Raw genomic sequence first — 18,995 nt, 5'->3', positions numbered from 1 at the left:
GCTTTGTTGGAATTATGGACGGTCTTTATAGTGACTGTCATAGCCACTCTGCTGGTGGTGGCCTTGAAACCTATCACACAGGGCCTGGCTCACACCATACCTCAGAAGGAGATCCTTCATCCTAAGGAGGGCCTCCAGCCCCATAGCCCGTGTCCCTGTTCGGCAGCCCTGCTCCTCAACCCTGAGCCAGATGGCCTCAGCTGGGGCTGGGGCTGGGGGTAGGGCTGGGGCTGGGGCTGGGGCTGGGGCTGGGGCTGGGGCTGGGGCTGGGGCTGGGGCTGGGGCTGGGGCTGGGGCTGGGGCTGGGGCTGGGGCTGGGGCTGGGGCTGGGCACTACAGAGCCTCAGAACTCATGGAATTTCACGTATCGTTCATCGTAAGAGCCTAGGCCCCGAAGCCTCAGGACACAGGGCTTCTCGCTCAGCACGCCTTCCACCACCAGTGTGGATTCATATAGGATGCTGCTCCTGAGGGAGGGGTAGGTGAGCTTAGGCAGTCCCAGCCAGTACTCAGGCCCCTTGGGCAGTGACCCGCGGGTGGGAAGCAGCTCTTACCTAGGGTTGAAGAACACCTGAAGTGGGCTGGAGGTCGGGGGTGCATTGGTGGCTCGGGCCTCCAGCAGTCCACTGCCTGGGGAGACCCCAAACGCATGATCCTCCCTGGCTGGTTCCTCTTGTCCTGCACCAGGAAGAAAGGATCAGATGAACCTCTTGGGTACACCTCTGGTCCTACCAGCAACCCAAGGCAGGGCAACCAGGAACTGGATGAGAGGCAGGACTCCAGAAGTGTCAGGTGCCACCAGCCCTAGGGCGCCAGTCTACCTGGGCAGGACTCGATGGTCCCTCCTGGGGGTCTTGCTCAGTCCCATCAAGGAACAGCAGCAATGGGAGGGCCCAGCATACCCAACAGCACCGTCCAGTAGCTCAGGCAGCAGCTGAGGTTCATCAGGTAGATCTGCCGTGTGTGCTGCTGGTTCACGAGACAGGTCCCGAAGTCCACCCAGCTGGTGGAGAGCTGCGGCGCTGGCAGGGTCACAAAGGCCCGCAGGGGCACCTCCTGGGAGCCCAAGCCCGTGACTCAGTGAAGGGTGAGGCAACCTTGCCCACTGGGGTGGTGTTCTGAGACACGGGGACCCCACCTCCCCCTAGTACGGATACTTCTGAACAGAGCTGGGACAGCAGGGAGTTGGCACTGCCACCAAAGCCGGAGGGGCAGGTGGACTCTGCGGCCCCTCTCGGGTGGAGCTGTGTGCTCGGCTCCCCGTCAATAGGTCAGTCAGCCATCTGACCTCCTTCCTTGTCTCCTTCCTCCTAGGGGGTCCAAGGCACACTCCTCCACACTCTAGATCCTGAGCCAAGTGGTCAGAGGCTCCACAGGAGCCCACAAGTCATTCAGGCACTACCACGGGCAACTTCTTTTGGGCCCCGGATGCTGCCTGGGGTTTCCGGCTACAGGGCTCCACTCCTTTGCTCTACTCCTGGTCTTCCTGGCATCTCACAGGGTCTACCCTTCACCTCCTTACCTGCATCCCCAGCCAGACACTCTGATTCCCTCAATGCTGCTCAGTGTGGGTGGCACCCAAAGCCCTACAGGGAGCTACCCGCCACATCCCCCCCCCTCCACCCCGCCCCGCTTCCTCGGGTGCTCACCGTGCCTACCAATGAGGCCACACTCTAGGTCTCTCCATTTTCACTCAGTTAAACAGGAAGCAGGCTTTGCCTGTCACCTCTTCTGGGGAGCCCGCCCCCCCCCCCCGGATTTCCCCCTCCAGTCCTTCACCCTCTGGGCATGGCGCCATCTTCCTCCCCAGGTGGCGGGGAATGAGAGTAGCAGGGTCAGCCTAGAACATGCCTGAACAGTCTGGTTGGTGAAGCCCAGGATCAGGTTCTGTGTGAACACCATCTTTCTCTCTCCGTTCTCGCTCTCCTGAATGTCCACTCCGGGCAACATCTGGTCGGCCGAGAGCTTCTGATAGGACAGCAGTTCCAGGGACAGTGAGAAGGACACATCCACCTGAGCAGATGTGGATGCAGCGTCACTCTAGGTTGCTGAAGGCAAGTGTCCCTCTGGTCCCTCCTACAGCCCCTGTGGGTCCAACCAGGACCTAGCTGTTCAGACCCTAGCTTATGGGGCCCGTGGAGCCCAGCGTGGCTCAACTGCCCAGCTCACGGCTCAGCAGCGCCCCCTCGTGTAGCATTTGGTCCCCACTGCCTGCATACATACACCTGATGTGTGCCTAATACCTGGTCAGCAGAGGTCAGCCTTCCTTATCCCCAGGAGTCTACCAGAGGGGACAGAGTTAGGAAACTGCCTTTTTCACTGAGCACGACCTGAGCCGAGGTTGTGTGTACGTGCCAATGAAAAACTGTTTTTATCCTGAGGACATGAGGGCCCCCTTAGGGTCTGAAACAGGCCATCCAAGGCAGCTGTGGGCAGTTGGGCAACACGACCTGGTCTGCAAATGGTACATAGGAGACCTAAATAAAGGGCTCATGGCCCTGAAGACAGCTCCATGAGGTGGTAGCTCTCAGAATCAGCTGAAGACAGCTCCTGGCGGTGGTAGCTCGGTGGTAGCTCTCAGAATCGGCTGAGGCACTTGCTACATTTTCACAGGGCAAGGGGGCTGGGAGGGGCGTGAGAGCACGTGTTTGTTGCAAGCACTCTGAAGGCTGGTGCTCCCAGGCTTGGAAACCATTGTCCAGGGACAGGAGGAGGTACAGAGGCAGCACAGACAGGTCAGAGGTCACCTTTGGGGTTTGGTTGGTCATCGGGAGTTCAGAGCTCTGGCTGGCAGGAGAGGCAGCTATGATAAAATGTCACTGCCACATGGGACAGGGCATGGTGGCGGTGAATTCAGTTGCACAGGGTATGTTTAGGTCTAGAACTAAAATGTTCAGGTCAGGAGCTGGATGCCCACGTACCATCTGCCTGTGACCACAGAGGCAGGCCCAAGGCTACTATGCGATGCTACTTTTCTTTTCTGGGAGCATCTGGGGTGCCTCCTGAAAAGCTCTAGTGTAAAGCCCCTCTCTTCCCCTTAGCTCTCTTAGTGGGGAGCCCAGGAAGAGTGGTCAAGAGAGCTCCGCCATCTTGTGCAGCTCTGGCTCCCGACCCCCAGAAGCAAGGCCCGGGAAGTCTGCCAGGCGACATATGCAGGCCCTCACTGCACACAGTGCAAAGCGTATCCGCAAGGGCATGGCTGCTCAGTGAGATCATGCAGAAGGTGGGTGTGATGACCCAAGATGTGCAGAGTAAGGCAGGCACTCAGGGTCAACTCCAAAACTCATCAACAGAAGGGGTGAGGGGCTGCAAGGGAGGGGGAAGTGGGCTTTGCAAGGTGGGGGCTGGGGGTGGGTGGGAGAGGGAGGGTCTGCAGCTTGGTTGTCCACCCTGGACAAGACTGTGCTTACTCAGGGAGCCACTATTCAAAGGGTGGTGTGCATGCCCTATGTCTGCAAAGCCTGGGTCCCATCCCTATTTCATGCACCTCAAACCAAAAGCAGGCAGAAGTTCACAGTTAGTGTCAAGGCCCTGGCATCCCCGGGACAACACCACCTTCAAAACTGCAGGCTCCTATGTACCCTGTGCTCTGAGGGACCTACTTACATTCATGGCAGTACAACCGTGGGTGGCCTCAAGCCAGGGCATTAAACTCTGAGCCAAAGGGCACAAGAGAAGGGAGGGGACATGGTGTGAAGTGGAGGTGCCTAGTAGTGTGCACTGGCCTCTGCCAGGCCATCAGTGGTGGGGACATGGGGACACACACCGGAGAGAGTCTGAATGTGTTTATGGGATGCGTGTGGCTGTGTCGAGCATGTGCAGAGGGACTTTGTATGTTGAAAGGGATGTGTCTGAGGGCATGCGCCCACGACTGTTCATTTGTACTTCATGCCCAGATGTGGGCAGGATGTGCCTGTGTGTTGCCTATAGAGGCGGGGGTGGTGGGGGGTGGGTGGGGGAGAGACGCTCCACCCCTGCACTGACCAGCATGTTGTCCTGTGGACGGATCATCAGCCGCTGGCCTGTGGAGGCCGTCCCTTCTTCACACTGATGAGGGGCTCTGCTGTCCCAGCTGGCCCCACCTTGAGAAATGAAGAAGGGCCTGGAGACCCGGGCCCTGAAGTCGTACAGGATTTCAGTGGTGTTGGTCAGTTTCAGATGGCGGGTGGTAATCCGGTCACTCAGCACCTGGAGGTCACAGAGGTGGAGGGGCCGGGGGTGAGTGTGGCTGGCATGGCGCATCACTGTGGCATATCTCTCCCCATTCCTCGGGCCTACCACTCTGGGAATGGGACTCAAGACTTGAAAGGCCTGTGCCCTGGAAGGACCCATGGGCACGTAGGAGGTGCAGTCCTTTGACTGGTTCAGGCTGACGGCATACTCACCCCGCTGCAGGGATTTGGGGGGATGAGGTCGCTGGCCTGGCACCAGAATTCCAAATAGCCACTGCTGTCCAGCTCGACGTGCAGCCTGCCCAGTGACAGGCGCTGCTCAGGACAGCGTCCCCTCCCTCTGCCTGTTTTCTCTGCCTCCCTCCCGCGCCTGTCCTTTGGCTTGGAGAACCACACCACCAGGGAAATAAGTGTCTTCTCTCAAAGAGAACAGGGGCAGGGGAGGGAGGTCCCGTGGGCTTACTGCGCTTGTCTCACGTGGCCATTCAGATCCAGTCTCAGGGGGCTCACAGCAAAGTCCTGGAGGCGTCGCATTCGGCCTGGAATCTGTCTGTCTGTCTGTGGGGCCCAATCCATCAGAGATCACTACTGCTCCCCCGGGTGGAACAAGCGATGGTGCTCCCAGGGGAGAGGAGGTGGCCATGGTCCCCTTGGCCCAGGTGGGAAGGCTCACCTCCTTATCCAAGCTCATGAAGCCCAGGGCATAGCCAGTATACCCCACCTTGTGCATGACCCCTGGGTCGAGCACCGTGGGCTTGAAGGAGATGTAGATGGTCCTGTGGTCTCCAGCTGGGATGACCTGGCAGGAACACAGTAGCCTCGTGTTCACTGGCAGGCCAGGGCAGCTCCACGAGAGGGCTCCTACCCCTCTCGTACTCACCAACTGCTGGGGGCTGATGTGGTATATGTGGCCGGCGGGCACTGCCTCGTGCCTCTGCAGGATGACAGACATGATCTGCTCTTCGCCCCTGGTGCCGCCACTGCAGCTGCCCTGTTGCCAACGAGACCCCACGGCTCACGTGGGCCCAGCGGGCCTGGGCCACACCTCACCACCATGCCCTGTGCGCCTGCTCACCAGTGAGGAGGGGACAGTGTGGCTAGACACTGAGACATTGGAGGGGCATGGAGACCCTGGTGAGCTGGCCTCCGAGGTCTCGGGGTACACAATCTCATTGCCGTCTTGATCTCGCAGCGGGAAGGGTGGCCCATAAAACACAAGCAGCTCCAGCAGCCGGTCTGCCTTCTCTTCTGGGATGTAGGTCTCCCAGTCTAGGCGGATGTCTGGGGCGGCCATGGAGGAGAAAGGAGAGTGGGCGGGCTCCCTCTGGCCCCCATCTCCCTATTCTCCCACACTCATGGTGGAGGGGAGGGGTCCTCGCTATTTTCATGGTGCTGCAGTTTTAGAGAGAAGATCACGGGGATGAGGAGATGGCTCAGTTGGTCAAGTGCTTGCTGTGTGTGATGGCTAGGTTTTGTCAACCTGTCCCAGACTAGAGTTGTTTGGGAAGATGGATGGGACCTCAGTTGAGAAGTTGTCTCCATCGGTCTGGCCCGTGGGCATGTCTATGGAATATTTTCTCCGTTAGTGTTTGAGGTGGGAGGGCTCAGCCCACTACGGTCAAGGTCACCCCTGGGCAGGCGGTTCTGGGTTGTGTAAGAGAAGCAGGCTGGCAGGCAGAGACTCCCCCACGGTCTCTGCTTTGGTTCCTGCCTTCCCTGGATGATGGACCGTAAGCCAAATAAACCTTTTCCTCCTCACGTTGATTCTTCTTTTCCGTGGTGTTTGTCACAGCAACAGAAAGCAAGCTAGGACCCTGTACCCATGAGGACTGGGGTTTGAACCACAGCAGCACGTGGAAGGGCTCGATGTGGCGGCACGCACTTGCCGTCCCAGCTCCGAGGAGGCAGAGATAGACTGACCCTGGGGGGGTTGCTGACCTGCCAGGCTATGCTATCTGCCGAGTCCTGGGACAACGACAGGCCCCATTTCAGCAAGCAAGGTGGATGGCACCTGAGGAGCAACACTGAAGGCTGTCTTCTGGTTCTACCAACGTGGGCAAGCTCATGTGATCACGCCTGAACACACATGTACACGTCCATCTGACATGCATGTGCACATACAGCAAGACATGTAGTCCTTCACAGGCTTATGCCATCTAGCTCAGTTACCTGAAGCCCCACGGTCACATGACCAGTCTTCATGGCCAAATCTCTGGACCTAGGACCTCCTTGCTTCCTACAGCTTCCTGTCCCTTTGGTTTGTCTCTGACAGGTTGGCCCTTCAGGTCCCACAGTCTCCACCTTCTCCACCCCTACCCACCAGCTCTAGTGTGTTTTCCTCCCCTCCCCCAATCAGTCTAACCTGTGTGAGCATCTTCCCAGCAACTTCCTACTTCCCTTTATTCTCTGATCTTTCTGGCCATGGGGCAAAGTTCAACTCTGGGTGAGCCAAAACTTCATGATACTTCTTCTTGATAGCACTGGCTAAGTCCTCTAAGCTGAAGACAGTGCACCTCATTGCTCCCCAAAATCTGGGCTGCCACACTGCCCACTTTCCTGTGCACAACAGAGCCACGTGGTACCTGCTCTCCTCTGACACCTCCTGTGTGGTGCATCCTCCCCAGTGGTGGCCATGACTCATGAATCATCTGCCAGAAGTCCTGCCCAGGTCCTGAACCTGTCTGTAATCCTGCTCCCATCTGTTCTCACCTAGGATACCCCACCAGGCACAGTGCCCTCTCTGTCCTCTGTCTGTACCCCACCTAGGTGCTTTCTAACAGCTCAAAAAGCTTGTTCAGACTTTGCACACCATGCAAAAGCTTCCCTCAGCCAGACTGCCTCCTGAGCTGGTGCCATAACTCCTCTGGAAAAGCAGGATGCTGGACTAATTATCCAATCTCCTCCTCGTGTCTCAATCAGCATGGTCTTTCTGGATCTACAAAGTCAGGTGTGGGTGCTGGCACTGGGGGATGCCTCAGGATACACCCAAAGCCCTTGGCCTTGTCTCTCCTGCCTGTTACCTAGTGTCTGCTTCTTAGCAGGGTGGCCAGGGACCTCCATATTCTGAGCTTGGAGGACTAGAACAGTGTGGAGAGATCTTGAGTGGAGAGGAGACCACGAGGGAGAATGGAAGTCAGAGAGAACGCCCAGAGGATAGCTGGGCTCATGACACAGGTCTGTGGTCCCAGCTACTTGGGAAGAGGAGGCGGAAGGATCCCAAGTTCAAATCTGCCCTGAGTGAGATCAAGGGCAGCATTGGCAACTTAGTAAGACCATGTCACTAAAGGAGAGAGAGAACGTCGGGGAGATTACCATGGGCCGAACTCTGATCTAGCATGGGTGACACCCTCAGCTGACTCCCTACAACAACACAACCAACCGTAAAACTCCACCGACAAGGATTTTCAAAAGCTTAGCCTCCTGTTTACCAAAACCACACATGACAGGAGAGGACAGACTCCTGATAATTGACCTCTGCCCTCCACACTCCTCTATCACACATGACCCTCTTCACACACAAATAAACAAACTTAATTTTAAAACTTAAAAACAAGTAAACAAACAAAAATTCACACCAAAGTGTTGACGAGTCGGTGACACTAAGAGATAACCAGGGGAGCAGTGTTCATATGAGGCAAGGGGAGTCCTAAGAGTGACAGCTTTAAGGGGCCAACGAGGGACAGCCTAGGTGGGGACCAGAGAAGATGCTTGTAAGTCCATCTAATAAAGCAGCTGAAAATACAACACACGACTGTTGTGAACTCCAGGAGGGCCTGATTTCAAGACACGGTAGCCATGAAGACAGAAATAGCTTCAGAAATATGCGGATTCCACAAGGAGCAGATCCCAGCGCCCCGCTCCTCACCTCTGGCCGTGCCTTCCTCGGAATGACCCAGATTGTTTAAACCTCTGGCTTCTGAGTTGTCCATAAACTCTTCCTTAAATCACCAAATGCCCCGCCCTGCCCTAACCACCTCTGGCTTTACTCAGATGCAGCCCAAATGCCCTCCACAATGAAGTCCAGAGGCTCCTCAACGGCCCCCAGCGCCAGGTCATGCTGCTATCAGGATGGAATCCCCACCCCCACCCCGGGGTGGCATAAAACCCTTTGTCCTGTTCTCTCAGTATCCCGGGCCCCTTGCCTAGCAGCTGATGTGTGTGTAGCTCAGATAGTGTTGGTCCAAGGAGTGAGAAGAGAGTCCCTTGGAAGTGTCTGTCCCTGGGGACAGTGTGACCCTGGTGACAGAGTTAAGCAAGGATGAGTTCCATCCTCTAGGAGGGAAACACCTCTCTTTCAACCCTGGCCTGGCAGAGATGTCACCTTTCTATTCTGGTTTGTCTCAAGAGCACAGGCCACTTGGACTCCTTGAGTCCTGTCCATGGCTCTCAGCTCTCTCGAGGCACAGCCTCTCCCTACCAGACACATCCCCTTGACCATCACATGAGCAAACTCACCGCAGTGACTGGAGTTATACAGACGGAGAGATCTGGTGACTGTGTCTCCTCCAGAGATCTGGGTCCCAAACCTGGAGGCAAAGGGCAGCCTTAGCTAGCACACTCCTTACAGACTTGGTCACCTTGGGAGGCGGGGATGCTGTGTGGAACTTAGGCCAGAGAGTATCAGCTCTCTGTCCTTGTCCCAGTACCAGTAAGACCCAGGGCTTCAGAGTGTTGGACAAGAGGTCACATCACCCCTCTGCGCTGCCGTTCTGCCTGGCTGGGGTCGTCAGGCAAATCCTAGTTTATCTGTGTCAGCCCTGGGGTCTGGTGCTGCCTTGGCTCACCCTCTGCCCACCCACACCTGCCAAAGTTCAGAGACACACAGATGTCAGCCATGCCCCCTGAGGCTACTCTTCTCCAAGATGGAGAACCAGGAGCTGTCAGCAGGCAGCCTAAATTGGCAGCTAGTGGGTTCTGGTGTCTGTGTGTGTGTGTGTGCGTGTGTGTGTGGTCAGTCATTGGGGATCAGAGACCAGGGCTGAGGCTGGGCACCTGGTGATAGGCTCCTTCTGGAATGGGGCCACACTGTAGCACGTATTCCTCAAGGAGCTGATAGGGCAGCCCACCACGGCCATGTATACTGGGATGACAGTGACCGGCAGGTCTCCCACCTGCAAGCACACCAGTTCTTTGTGAGTGAGAGCCACTGCATTCCTGTCAGGCAAGGCTTCCACTTGTCCAACTAGCCTAGGGTCCCCAGGACTCAGTTCCTGCTGACTAGGCTCCCTCACTGCCCAGCACCCAGGTTAGGCACCCTCAGCCTGGGCTACTTCACCCATAGCTCCTGGCTGCCCTTTCTTCCCATCACAGCCCTGCTGTCTCTACTGATCTACTAGCCTCAGGGCCTCTGCCCTCCTAGGGTCTCTTTATTCAAATTTCTCTATCTTTTAGTTTCTTAAAGACTGTCTATGTGAATAGACCGGCTAACAAATGATGAAATGCAGAGATCTGGGTCAGGGTGAGGAGCCTGGGTAGCTGTTTACCGCCTTGTTACTCTAGACTGTTCTTCCCAGCCTGCCCTGTACAGCATGGAGATCCAGAAGGCTCTGCTACACAGGGGGACCCTCCTGTCTGAAGCATCCCAGCCTTGACCTTGGAAGTGGTGGAGGATGTGAGTGGGCAGCACCCGGCAGCAGCTATGCCTGGAGAGGCTTCGGGCCACAGCCGGCAGGGAGGAGACTAGGAACGGTGTGCCGGCACGCATGTCCTTACCACACAGAGGAGCTCATCCCAGTACTCGCCCCACATGTTGGCACAGCCTGTGATGTCAATACACAGCTCCTGGTAGGCTCCCAGCATGCCTTGGGAGATGTGGGGAAGGAAGGCGGCTCCCTTCCTGTGAGATAACATGCTCTCCACAAAGTCTGAGGAGGACAGAATGTGGAGGGTCAGGACACTGGACTGAGAGTGAGGGGCGAAATCCCCAAGGGTTAGTAAGAGAGCCACTGTGCAACCACTCCTCAGTCAGGCGGCCTGCTTGCCCATGGTCTTGTACCGCCTCTGAAATCAAGCTGCTGTCAGCCCAAACCAAAACCATGTCCTATATACATACCTCAGGCCCCGGCAGGGGAAAGCCTTGGCCATCTTGGGGATTTTGCTGAGGAATGCACTGAGAGGGAGTCTCTGGTCGCCCCTCCCTCCTTGGCAGGCACTGGCCCACATCGTCAGAAGGCCATGTCAAACCTGGCTCTGCCCGTGGCGTGGGCCCGACACTTGCCACGCCGGTGCCGCTTACCCAGCCTTTCCTTCTTGGCCACCTGCTCCTGGATGCGTGCTGTCTTCAGCAGGGCAGGAGGCACGTCAGGGCTTCACACACAGAGAGAGGACAGTATGGAGGTGGTCAGTTCCTCCCACACCCCAAGCCATAGCCTGTGGCAGCCTTCTGAGCCACACAATGGCCCAGTGAGGATATCCCACAGTGTGTAGCCTGGGAAATGCCCCAGGGAGATGCTGAGACTTACACGCTGGTCTTCTTGCACAGGCTTTCCTGGGAGCTCCCAAAGTACTCCAGTGTGAGGGTGAACGGGGTCTGTATTGGGGAGCAGTTTGCCAGGATGATATGGCGAATCACGGGCGTCCTCAGTGGCACCTTCGAGCCGAAGTCCAAGCGCAGCTCCTCCTGTGTAGTGCTGGTGGTGCTGCTGTCCCACACCACGGATGCTATGTTACCCACCACCCTTGCTCCCGTTCAGAGAGCTACCTGGGTGCGGTGGGGGAGTAGTCCTGGAACCCAACTTAATTCTTGATTCCCTCCTCATGGAGCGCCAGACCCCAGGACTGAGCTTCGCGCCAATCCACGGTGCCAGAGGCATACTCAGGCTGTTCAAATCGCCCCAGTTGCGTGAAAAAGGAATGCTTCCTGGTTGCTGGGCCTCATGTGGGAAAACCTGCAGAGGATCCCTACCATCTCCTGCCTCGCAGGAGTGTGTGTATGGCTGGGGTGGAAAGGTTTCTGTAGAGATGGTGAGCCCTTTGACAACTTGGGAGCCTTCTCTCTGCTGTGGGAGTCCGCTTGGGAGGAGCAGGGGCTGGTACCATTGTGCAGTGCCGGCCCTCCACATGGCTGCACCTACCCTGGACTCACCTTCCGTCAGATTCCACTACGGATATGGAGATGGTCACCTGTAGTCCCAGAGGCTTCCCAGAGATGCCCAGGACCAGCGGCTTCTCCATGCCAGACACGTGACAAGGGAGAACCAAATTGGTCAGCTCTTCCTGCAGGAAGGTGATCTACAGGTTGGCTTCGAGGCTGGGGCCTCAGAAGATGAGCCACAGGTAATTCAACATGAAGGCTTTGCCTTCTGCCTGACGATGATCCTCCAGAGCCTGCAGTGAGCCATCCTGCCAGCCCAGACAAGTCCCTTAGAGGCTGGCGAATATACATGGATATATGTGCCTGCCCTATATATCTGTATATATCCACAGGAAGGTATAATGGTTAATCTTTGTTGTCAACTTTGATGGTGTTTAGAATTGCTATGGAAACAGACGGCTTAGCATGCCTGTGAAGGAGACAGTGTTAACCGGGATGGGAAGATCCATCTGAAATTGTGGGCATTCCGTGCCATAGGAGAAAGTCCCAGGATAACTGTAAAGAACCGAGCTGACTGCCGGTGTCCATCCCTTCCTGCTTCCTGCTTGCAGGAGTGATGTGGCATGGCTAGGCTTCCCCGCCATGACACTCTGCAACCTCAAACTGTGGACAGCGTGATCAACCTCTCCTTCCTTGAGCTGCTTTGGTCAGGATGGTGAGAGCAGTAACTAAAGCGGGAGAGTCCGCAGAGGGGCTTCCAGAGACGGGGCAGAGAGCAGTGCGTGCTCTTTGACGGGCAGCACTAGGCTTGGCCTATGTGTTGGGCACCCAGGTACCCAGGCTCAGCTGTGTGAGAAGGACCATTGGCCCTGCGTCTGCCATCGAGGAGTGAGGGGTTGGGCCTTTAAGTCCCTGAAAGCTGGCACCTGACCTCCACATGCAGCGGCATGTGCTCACACACTCTTGCACACACATCCACAACAACCAACCAAACAAAACAATAAAAAGAAAAGGAAAGAAAAAAAGAAACTCTTTGTTTTTAAGAAGTTGAGGATGCTTTTCTTCCCAGAAAATATGAAAAGATTTTGCCAGCAACACCCAAGCGAGTATGTCCCACTGTGATGGCATCCCTCTGAGATACTGCAGGGAGAATCAGAGCCCCTCCTAGGAAGATGCTAGCCACCTCTTAGCCTCTCTCTGTAGCATCGAGAACAGTGCCTCCCTTGAACAATGGCTTTTCCCTGGGGACAGCTGGACAACTGGGCTATCTGAGGTCACAGAGGGTTGCCTAGAGAAAAGCAGAGGAAGTGACAGCATGGTCGGTATGTCTTGGGGCACATCGGAGCCTCCACTGGGCTCTCTAGCCTTGTGGCCGAAGACAGTGGGTCCAGCGTTAAATGGCCTGCCCACTCATGAAGAGCAGGAGCAGGGTGTATGGTTGGCCTCCCAGGGAGCGTGGGAACCGCTGGGTAGACAGGGTGCCTCCCTGACACTAGACACACCCAGGTCGCCTCGCTCACCTCTGTGTGGGTCGTCAACTCCAAGGTGAGTTGGAGCTCTTCACTGGGGCCCAGCAGGCCCTGTGTGGGGGAGACTGTCATTGTGCACAAATCTGCTTGAGGTCCCAGGAGCTGCAAGACACAGGATGGGATTATTGTTTCATGAAGCTACCAGATGGAACAGGGTCTACACAGACTGCTAACCCAGTTGGCTGGACAGGGTTGAGAGTTGCAAGAAACAACAACAACAACAACAACAACCCAGAGCCTTCTCTCCTCCCCAAGCCTGGGTGGGCTTCACTGTCCACCATGGAGTTTCCTGAACAAACTGGGCAACCCACAGTGCTGGACAGCAGAAGGCAAGCCACCTTTGAGGTCTCTCTCATGGTGCTCAGAGTGAGCTCCAGTGTCAACCACAGGGACATTGCCGTGACCAGGCTCCCAACAACTGCGTGGACCAGCTGTGGACTGTGCTGGCTGGGAGGTCCCAGCTGTGTTCGCCAGGGAACCAGAATTTCTTAAGGACGGGGCCATGAAAGGTCAGGCATGATGAACTGTTCCTTAAGGAGCCACACGTTGCTGTGAACAGTGAAGAGAGCAGCAGGCTCTGGGAAGGAGGAAGGGAGGCTGAACGTTTATTCTGGAAGATGGCCATTCAGAGGGAGGGGCTGCACACATCTCGGTCACCTTTCCCCAGTGGAACCGGGTGGGCAGGAGTGTGCCATTGACCAGCGTGGTCCTTGACTTTGTGGACACGCCCAGGTAGAGGTTGCTGAACTCCAAGTGGCTGCTCTTCAGGTACACGTGAGGCTGCTGCACCTCAGCATACACGGGAAGGTAGCTGAAACACAGGAAATCATACAGCACGTGGATCAGAAAGGGAAAAAACAAAACAAAACCCAAACTCTCCCAATTTATAAAATGATGGCACGAGGGTGTCTTTGCAGGAAGTCTTGAGGAATCTGTTAATATAATAATAAAAAAACAAAACAAACAAGCAAAAGCCAAACCAAGCCAAATCACCACAACCAACAACCAAACAGTTATGGGTAGTGTGCACATTTACAAGCCCAGAGGCAGAGACAGGTGGATCACTGTGAGTTCACAGCCAGCTGGTATGTGGGGGAGTTTCAGGCCAGCTGGGGCTGCACAGTGAGACCCTGCCCCCAGGAAACCAAAAGCAACAAAAACCAAGCATAACTCTTAAAACCAACTTTGTCACAGCTGCAGCAAACCTACAAGGTTGTTAGTCAAACATAACCATATTCTTATACTTTGACATGAGCATGTAGAAATACAATGTTTAAGTTTTAGATCACAAGTTGAAACATAAGAAATTTTAAGGATACTCTGGGCTTGTTTCAGAATGGTTGCTCACTTCTTCTTGTTCCTAATCAAAGGAAAAAATTATTCTTCTGTCATTACTACAAGAATCGAGGCTCTCCTGTCCTAGTTAGCTTTAACTGTCAATTGGACATGGCCTCGTCACCTGCGAAGGGACTCTCAGTTGAGGGATTGTCCAGATCAGATTGGCCCTGTAGATGGGTGTCGGGGTGAGGATTGTCTGAACTGTAACTGAAGCAGGAGGGCTCTGCCCACTGTGGGCAGCACCATTCCCTAAGCAGGTGGTCCTGAGCTGTATACAACATGTTAGCTGGGCATGAGCCTGAGAGGGAGCCAGTCAAGTTCCTCCATGGTTCCTGCTGCTAGTTCCTACCCAGACTTCCCTTAGCCATGATGCACTATGACCTGGAAGTACAAGCAAGAGAAATCCTTTCTGTAAGCTGCTTTTGGTCAAGAGTGTTGGTGTGTGTGTGTTTTGTTTTCACAACAACAGAATGTGAACTACAAGAGCTCCCAAAAGTCTTGAGTCTTATCCCAATCCACATTCAGCCCACAGAATTTGCTGACGCTATTGAGTGTTCCTTCCATGACTGGCTCCAACTGCCTTCTGCTTCAGGGACACTGGCCTGTTTTCTATTTTGACTCTCCCTGGGATTTGTGTGGCACTCGGTGCCACATCCTCAGTTTACTGATGGACGTAAAGAGGTTTGCTTTTGTTTGCTCTCCCCCTCCCCCCTTGTCATGAGGCAGGAGCTTGATGGTCAAGTGCTCTGTGTGTCTAGATGGCTGGGGGTGCTTTGTAGTATGATTAACATTTATGGTGAGCTGATGGAGTAAGCAAAGGAGATTGTTCTAGAGAGTCCAGATGGGCCTGTCAATAATCTCAGAGGCCTTAAAACCAAGAACCTGGGCTTGCCTGGCCAGCTATACTCAGGCAAGAAATCATACATACATACATACATACATACATTCATGCATGCATACATACAGTTTGTATATTATATAACATAGAGTATATATATACTATATAGTATGTATCTTTGACAGTGCTTAAATTCATGAAATTTCTGTTTCAACTGTCTGAGTGCTGGTATTACAGGCATGCACTATGTCTGGCTGAAGCATAGTCTCATGTGTGTGTGTGTGTGTGTGTGTGTGTGTGTGTGTGTAGGCCTGAGATGAGTGTAAATGTTGGGTGTCCTCCTGAGATGCCATCTACCTTATTTTTTGAGACAGAGTCCAGCTAAGCTGGTGAGACAGTGAGACCTGGGGCTCTGCCTGTCTCTGCCTCCCCAGCGCTGGGGCTACACACGTGCACTGCTGTGGGCACTGGGGTTACACATGTGCACTGCTGTGGGCACTGGGGTTACACACGCGCGCTGCTGTGCTTGGCTTCTTATGTGGACACTGGGGTTACACACTCGCGCTGCTATGCTCCGCTTCTTATGTGGGTGCTGGATCCAAATTCCAGTGTGCATGCTTTCACAGCAAGTACTTCGTTAACTTACCAATCTCCCCAAACCCCAAAATTGTATTTTAATAAATATATTGTTGTTCTATTTCTCTGGTGGAGTCTGGACTGACACGATACTATAAAAAACCCAATCTATAAGTAGATATAAAAGATGGAATAGATTTATTTTTTCCCTGTAACTCATTTATCTAACCTAACAGAGAACTACAAGAGCCAGTAATTGATTCTGTGTTGCTGGGCCTGGTGTGCACCTCCCAGAAACTGGCAGAATTAGAAAGGAAATGGACAGTTCAACCAGAATGGGCTGGAGACCTCAATTGCTTACTTTTAAGAAGGAACTGAACTCCACTTAATGTTCGGTTGTGGGTGTCGGGAGGAAGGAGTGTGTGGGGGGGGTCAGAGGGGTCAAAGATGCCAGGGGAACACAGAATCAACTAAGCAGGGCTCACAGGGGTTTGGAGACTGAAGGGACAGACAACCATGGAGCCTGCGTGGGTCTGAGCTAGGTCCTTGCGCATGTGTTGTGGTTGCATAGTTGTTGTTCTTGCTGGACCCTAACAGTGGGAGTGGGGAGTGTCTCTGACTCTTCTGTCAGATCGTGGGCCTCTTTCCCTTCTGCTTGGTTGCCTTGTCCTGCCTAGAGAGGAGGGTGTCTTATTGTAACTTGGTATGCCGTGTTCAGTGGACATCCCTGGGAGGACTGCTGCTTTCTGAAGGGAAATGTAGGAGGAATGGATCTGGGGGGGAGGGGAGGGATGAGGGGCACTGGGAGGAGTGGAACATACTGGGGGATGTAACATATGAGAGAAGAAAGAAAAAGAGTGAGCAGAACTAAGATGGACAATGACATGGAAGGCTTGAACACCTTACACCCCAGCCAGACTAAAGACACACACATACAACACTTCACCCAACACAGGTGTAGTGGGAAATTAGCAGAGCCAGTGTCCCTGGCACGAATTCCTGAGTGATGGCACCTGGGCTCTGAAGCAGCCTTTTGTAAACAGTCAATGATCGACTGCTATCTGAGGTTTATGGGGCTGATTTTTCTGTCTTGTATGGCTGAGAATGGCTTGGGCTCCTTCAGACAAGTCCCAGATCAGAGAAGAGGTTTTGGTAGTCGGAAATTGACTTTCTAACAGTGCCTTTGTGTGACAATAACGAGGCTTCTGCAAAGTGGTTTGAAGTTAAGTTCATCAGAGCTGACCCCCTGTGTGGGTCCGAGTTCCTGGGAATGATGCTTGCAGACGAGAGACAGGAGGTGCTGGGGTTCCAGCCCAAGGGAGAAACAATGCAGGCTGGGGCCAAAGCTGGGGTTCCCTAACTCCTGGAAACCAGATGCCACTGGGAACCCTGAGGCCAGGAGTGGCCGGGAGGGGCGGGAGGGGCGGGAGGATCTGGTTTAGCTCAGGGGTAAGTGTCTGTCAGGAGCACAGAGGGACCTTAGGCTGCTTGGATCTGATGAGGGCTTCATTCCATGGTGGTTCTTGTCCAAACTGTTTATTGGTAGTGGAAAATGAATGCCTATGACCTACTCAGGGTGGACCAGAGATTAAATACCTTTTGCAGGAAGGAATGTTCAGGAAGGGCAGCTTATTGGCCCAAACCCTCTGCCAGCCCATCTAGAAAACTTATTAGCATGGAGAACTCTGTGCTCTGTGCTACAGTCCTCATGTGGGGTGCTGTGGTCACATGCTCCAGGTCAGGAAGCAGGTCGGAAATAGGTGAAACACCATGAGAATTTGCTGGCGTTTCTGAATCTGCTCCACCTTCCCAGTGTTTGTCTGGGAACGCTGTTCCACTCACCCCACACCCCTGCTGCTATCAAAAGCCGCAGCGCATCCTGCAGTGTCTCTCTTTCTGATCATATTTTCAACCACTCTGTGGCTTGGCTTCTCTTGATAGTATTATTAAAGTAGAAAAATGTTTAACTTTGTAAGGTTCAACATACAAAGTTCTCTCCTCCTGTGGGTGTTCTGAGCTATGCCAGATGATCAGAAAGATTAAAAACACTGCCGGCGCCACCACCACCATTTTATAAAACACATTAAAAGTGTTGGTGATTATTTTGTGCCCGTTCTCTGTGATCTGGGGTGTCTCCAGTTTCCCATTCTTCCTCTTACTAGGAAACAGCCCATGGAAGCCAGAAGACAGCCAGCCTGGCCTGCTACCCTGGAGCTGGAGTTACTGGCGACTGTAAGTCGCCTGGCCTGGATGCTGGTAATCAACTCTGGTCATGTGGGAGAACAGCAAGAACTCGTAACCCTGAGCCATTTCTCCAGCCCCCTGTGTCTGTAGTTTTAAATTCAGAAACATCTCTAGATAAGCACATAGTTGTACAAACTATAAATGTAGTTTGGAAAGCGTCTGCTGCTGTCCTCCCCTGTGGCACCACCCCGCCATCCTCCCCTGTGCCACCACCCAGCCGTCCTCCCCTGTGCCACCACCCAACTGTCCTCCCCTGTGGCACCACCCTGCTGTACCTCCCAGACCCGTTCTCCACTTCCAGCTCCAGGACTGTCTGCAGCCGCTGACACTGGGAGGCCTCAAGGGTGATGGTCACTCTGCACTCCCCCAGAGGGAGAAGCTGGCCGCAGAAAGGCTCGATGTCGAAGGGGGACACCTGAGGCCGATGCAGAGGGAACAGTGAAGATTCGAGGCTGATGCGAGGGAACTGAGGTGCTGCAGGTTACCTAGGCCTGACCAGGGTCACCCCCAAGCTGCCCCTGGGGCTCACAGGCATGAGGCCAAGGAGAAAACAAGCAAGCGTGGGGCCACAGCTGGGTGAGAATGTCAGGAAAAAGACAACAAAACCTGAGTGTTCAGGCAAGGGGATAGGCAAGGCAGAGGTTGCCGCTCCCTGGCACAGATTTAAGAGGTGGGAGCCAGAAGAAGGTGACTAGGGTGGGAGAGGGAGGCTGAGAAGACCAAAGAGGAACAGGAGGGGAGCTTGGGTGCTCTGGAGGAGGTGCCCTGTGCAGTCCCAGGCTAACCTCAGACAGCTTCAGCGGATACTCCTTGTATCAGTCCTGGTATTCTCTCCCCCACCCCCACCCCCACTCCTCCTCATACAAAAGAGAGAAAGCAGACAGACTATGAGAAACGACAAAGACAGTATCCCACAGTGTCTGCTCTGGGAAGGGACCTCTATCCCAGCCCCTACCCCTGATGACATGGGTACCTGTAGGGCTGAGAAGCCTTGGGTCCCAAGAGGGCCACATTGGTTAATGGAATGTCACTGGAGGGCCACACCAGAAAGGACATTTGCTCTCCCTTCCGTGAGACCAGGACAATGGGCATGAGGACCACACTGCCTGGAGGTGCCTCTCGATCAGGATTGACCCCACCCTAGCATCATCGGAGAAGTTCTGACCCCTCTGTCTCAGAGCGCTATAAATGCAGGCATGTGCCACCATGTTGTGTGTGTGTCTGTGTGTGTGTGTGTGTGTGTGTGTGCGCGTGCTTTGCTGTGG

General features: G+C 54.4%; 1 protein-coding gene across 4 annotated transcripts in view; it reads right to left on the bottom strand.

Moving 5' to 3' along the window:
• Nucleotides 1-299: 299 nt before the first annotated feature.
• Dlec1 (DLEC1 cilia and flagella associated protein) overlaps nucleotides 300-18,995 on the bottom strand; it is a 43,499-nt gene continuing 24,803 nt past the window's right edge. For 2 of the 4 annotated variants that reach the window (XM_021173107.3, XM_021173109.3), the window contains exons 19-37: nucleotides 18,006-18,145; nucleotides 13,392-13,545; nucleotides 12,726-12,836; nucleotides 11,257-11,387; nucleotides 10,634-10,813; nucleotides 10,408-10,478; nucleotides 9,885-10,036; nucleotides 9,165-9,283; nucleotides 8,628-8,698; nucleotides 5,248-5,453; nucleotides 5,053-5,163; nucleotides 4,846-4,971; nucleotides 4,636-4,730; nucleotides 4,386-4,470; nucleotides 3,985-4,188; nucleotides 1,852-2,013; nucleotides 903-1,056; nucleotides 555-678; nucleotides 300-467 (exon numbers count right to left, since the gene is read on the bottom strand). In XM_021173107.3, coding sequence (XP_021028766.1) covers nucleotides 344-467; nucleotides 555-678; nucleotides 903-1,056; nucleotides 1,852-2,013; nucleotides 3,985-4,188; nucleotides 4,386-4,470; nucleotides 4,636-4,730; nucleotides 4,846-4,971; nucleotides 5,053-5,163; nucleotides 5,248-5,453; nucleotides 8,628-8,698; nucleotides 9,165-9,283; nucleotides 9,885-10,036; nucleotides 10,408-10,478; nucleotides 10,634-10,813; nucleotides 11,257-11,387; nucleotides 12,726-12,836; nucleotides 13,392-13,545; nucleotides 18,006-18,145 — 2,520 coding nt within the window. In that variant the 3' untranslated portion in view covers nucleotides 300-343. Of the gene's footprint in view, nucleotides 468-554; nucleotides 679-902; nucleotides 1,057-1,851; nucleotides 2,014-3,984; nucleotides 4,189-4,385; nucleotides 4,471-4,635; nucleotides 4,731-4,845; nucleotides 4,972-5,052; nucleotides 5,164-5,247; nucleotides 5,454-8,627; nucleotides 8,699-9,164; nucleotides 9,284-9,884; nucleotides 10,037-10,407; nucleotides 10,479-10,633; nucleotides 10,814-11,256; nucleotides 11,388-12,725; nucleotides 12,837-13,391; nucleotides 13,546-18,005; nucleotides 18,146-18,995 lie in introns of those variants that run through there. The other 2 variants (XM_021173108.3, XM_085828173.1) reach the window with 2 other exon arrangements.

Source organism: Mus caroli, unplaced genomic scaffold (assembly GCF_978045245.1).
Source record: "Mus caroli unplaced genomic scaffold, Mus_caroli_1 scaffold_11, whole genome shotgun sequence".
Classification (NCBI taxonomy): domain Eukaryota; kingdom Metazoa; phylum Chordata; class Mammalia; order Rodentia; family Muridae; genus Mus; species Mus caroli.
The sequence above is the reverse complement of the archived record's forward strand: the minus strand, read 5'-3'. Positions and strand labels throughout refer to the sequence as shown.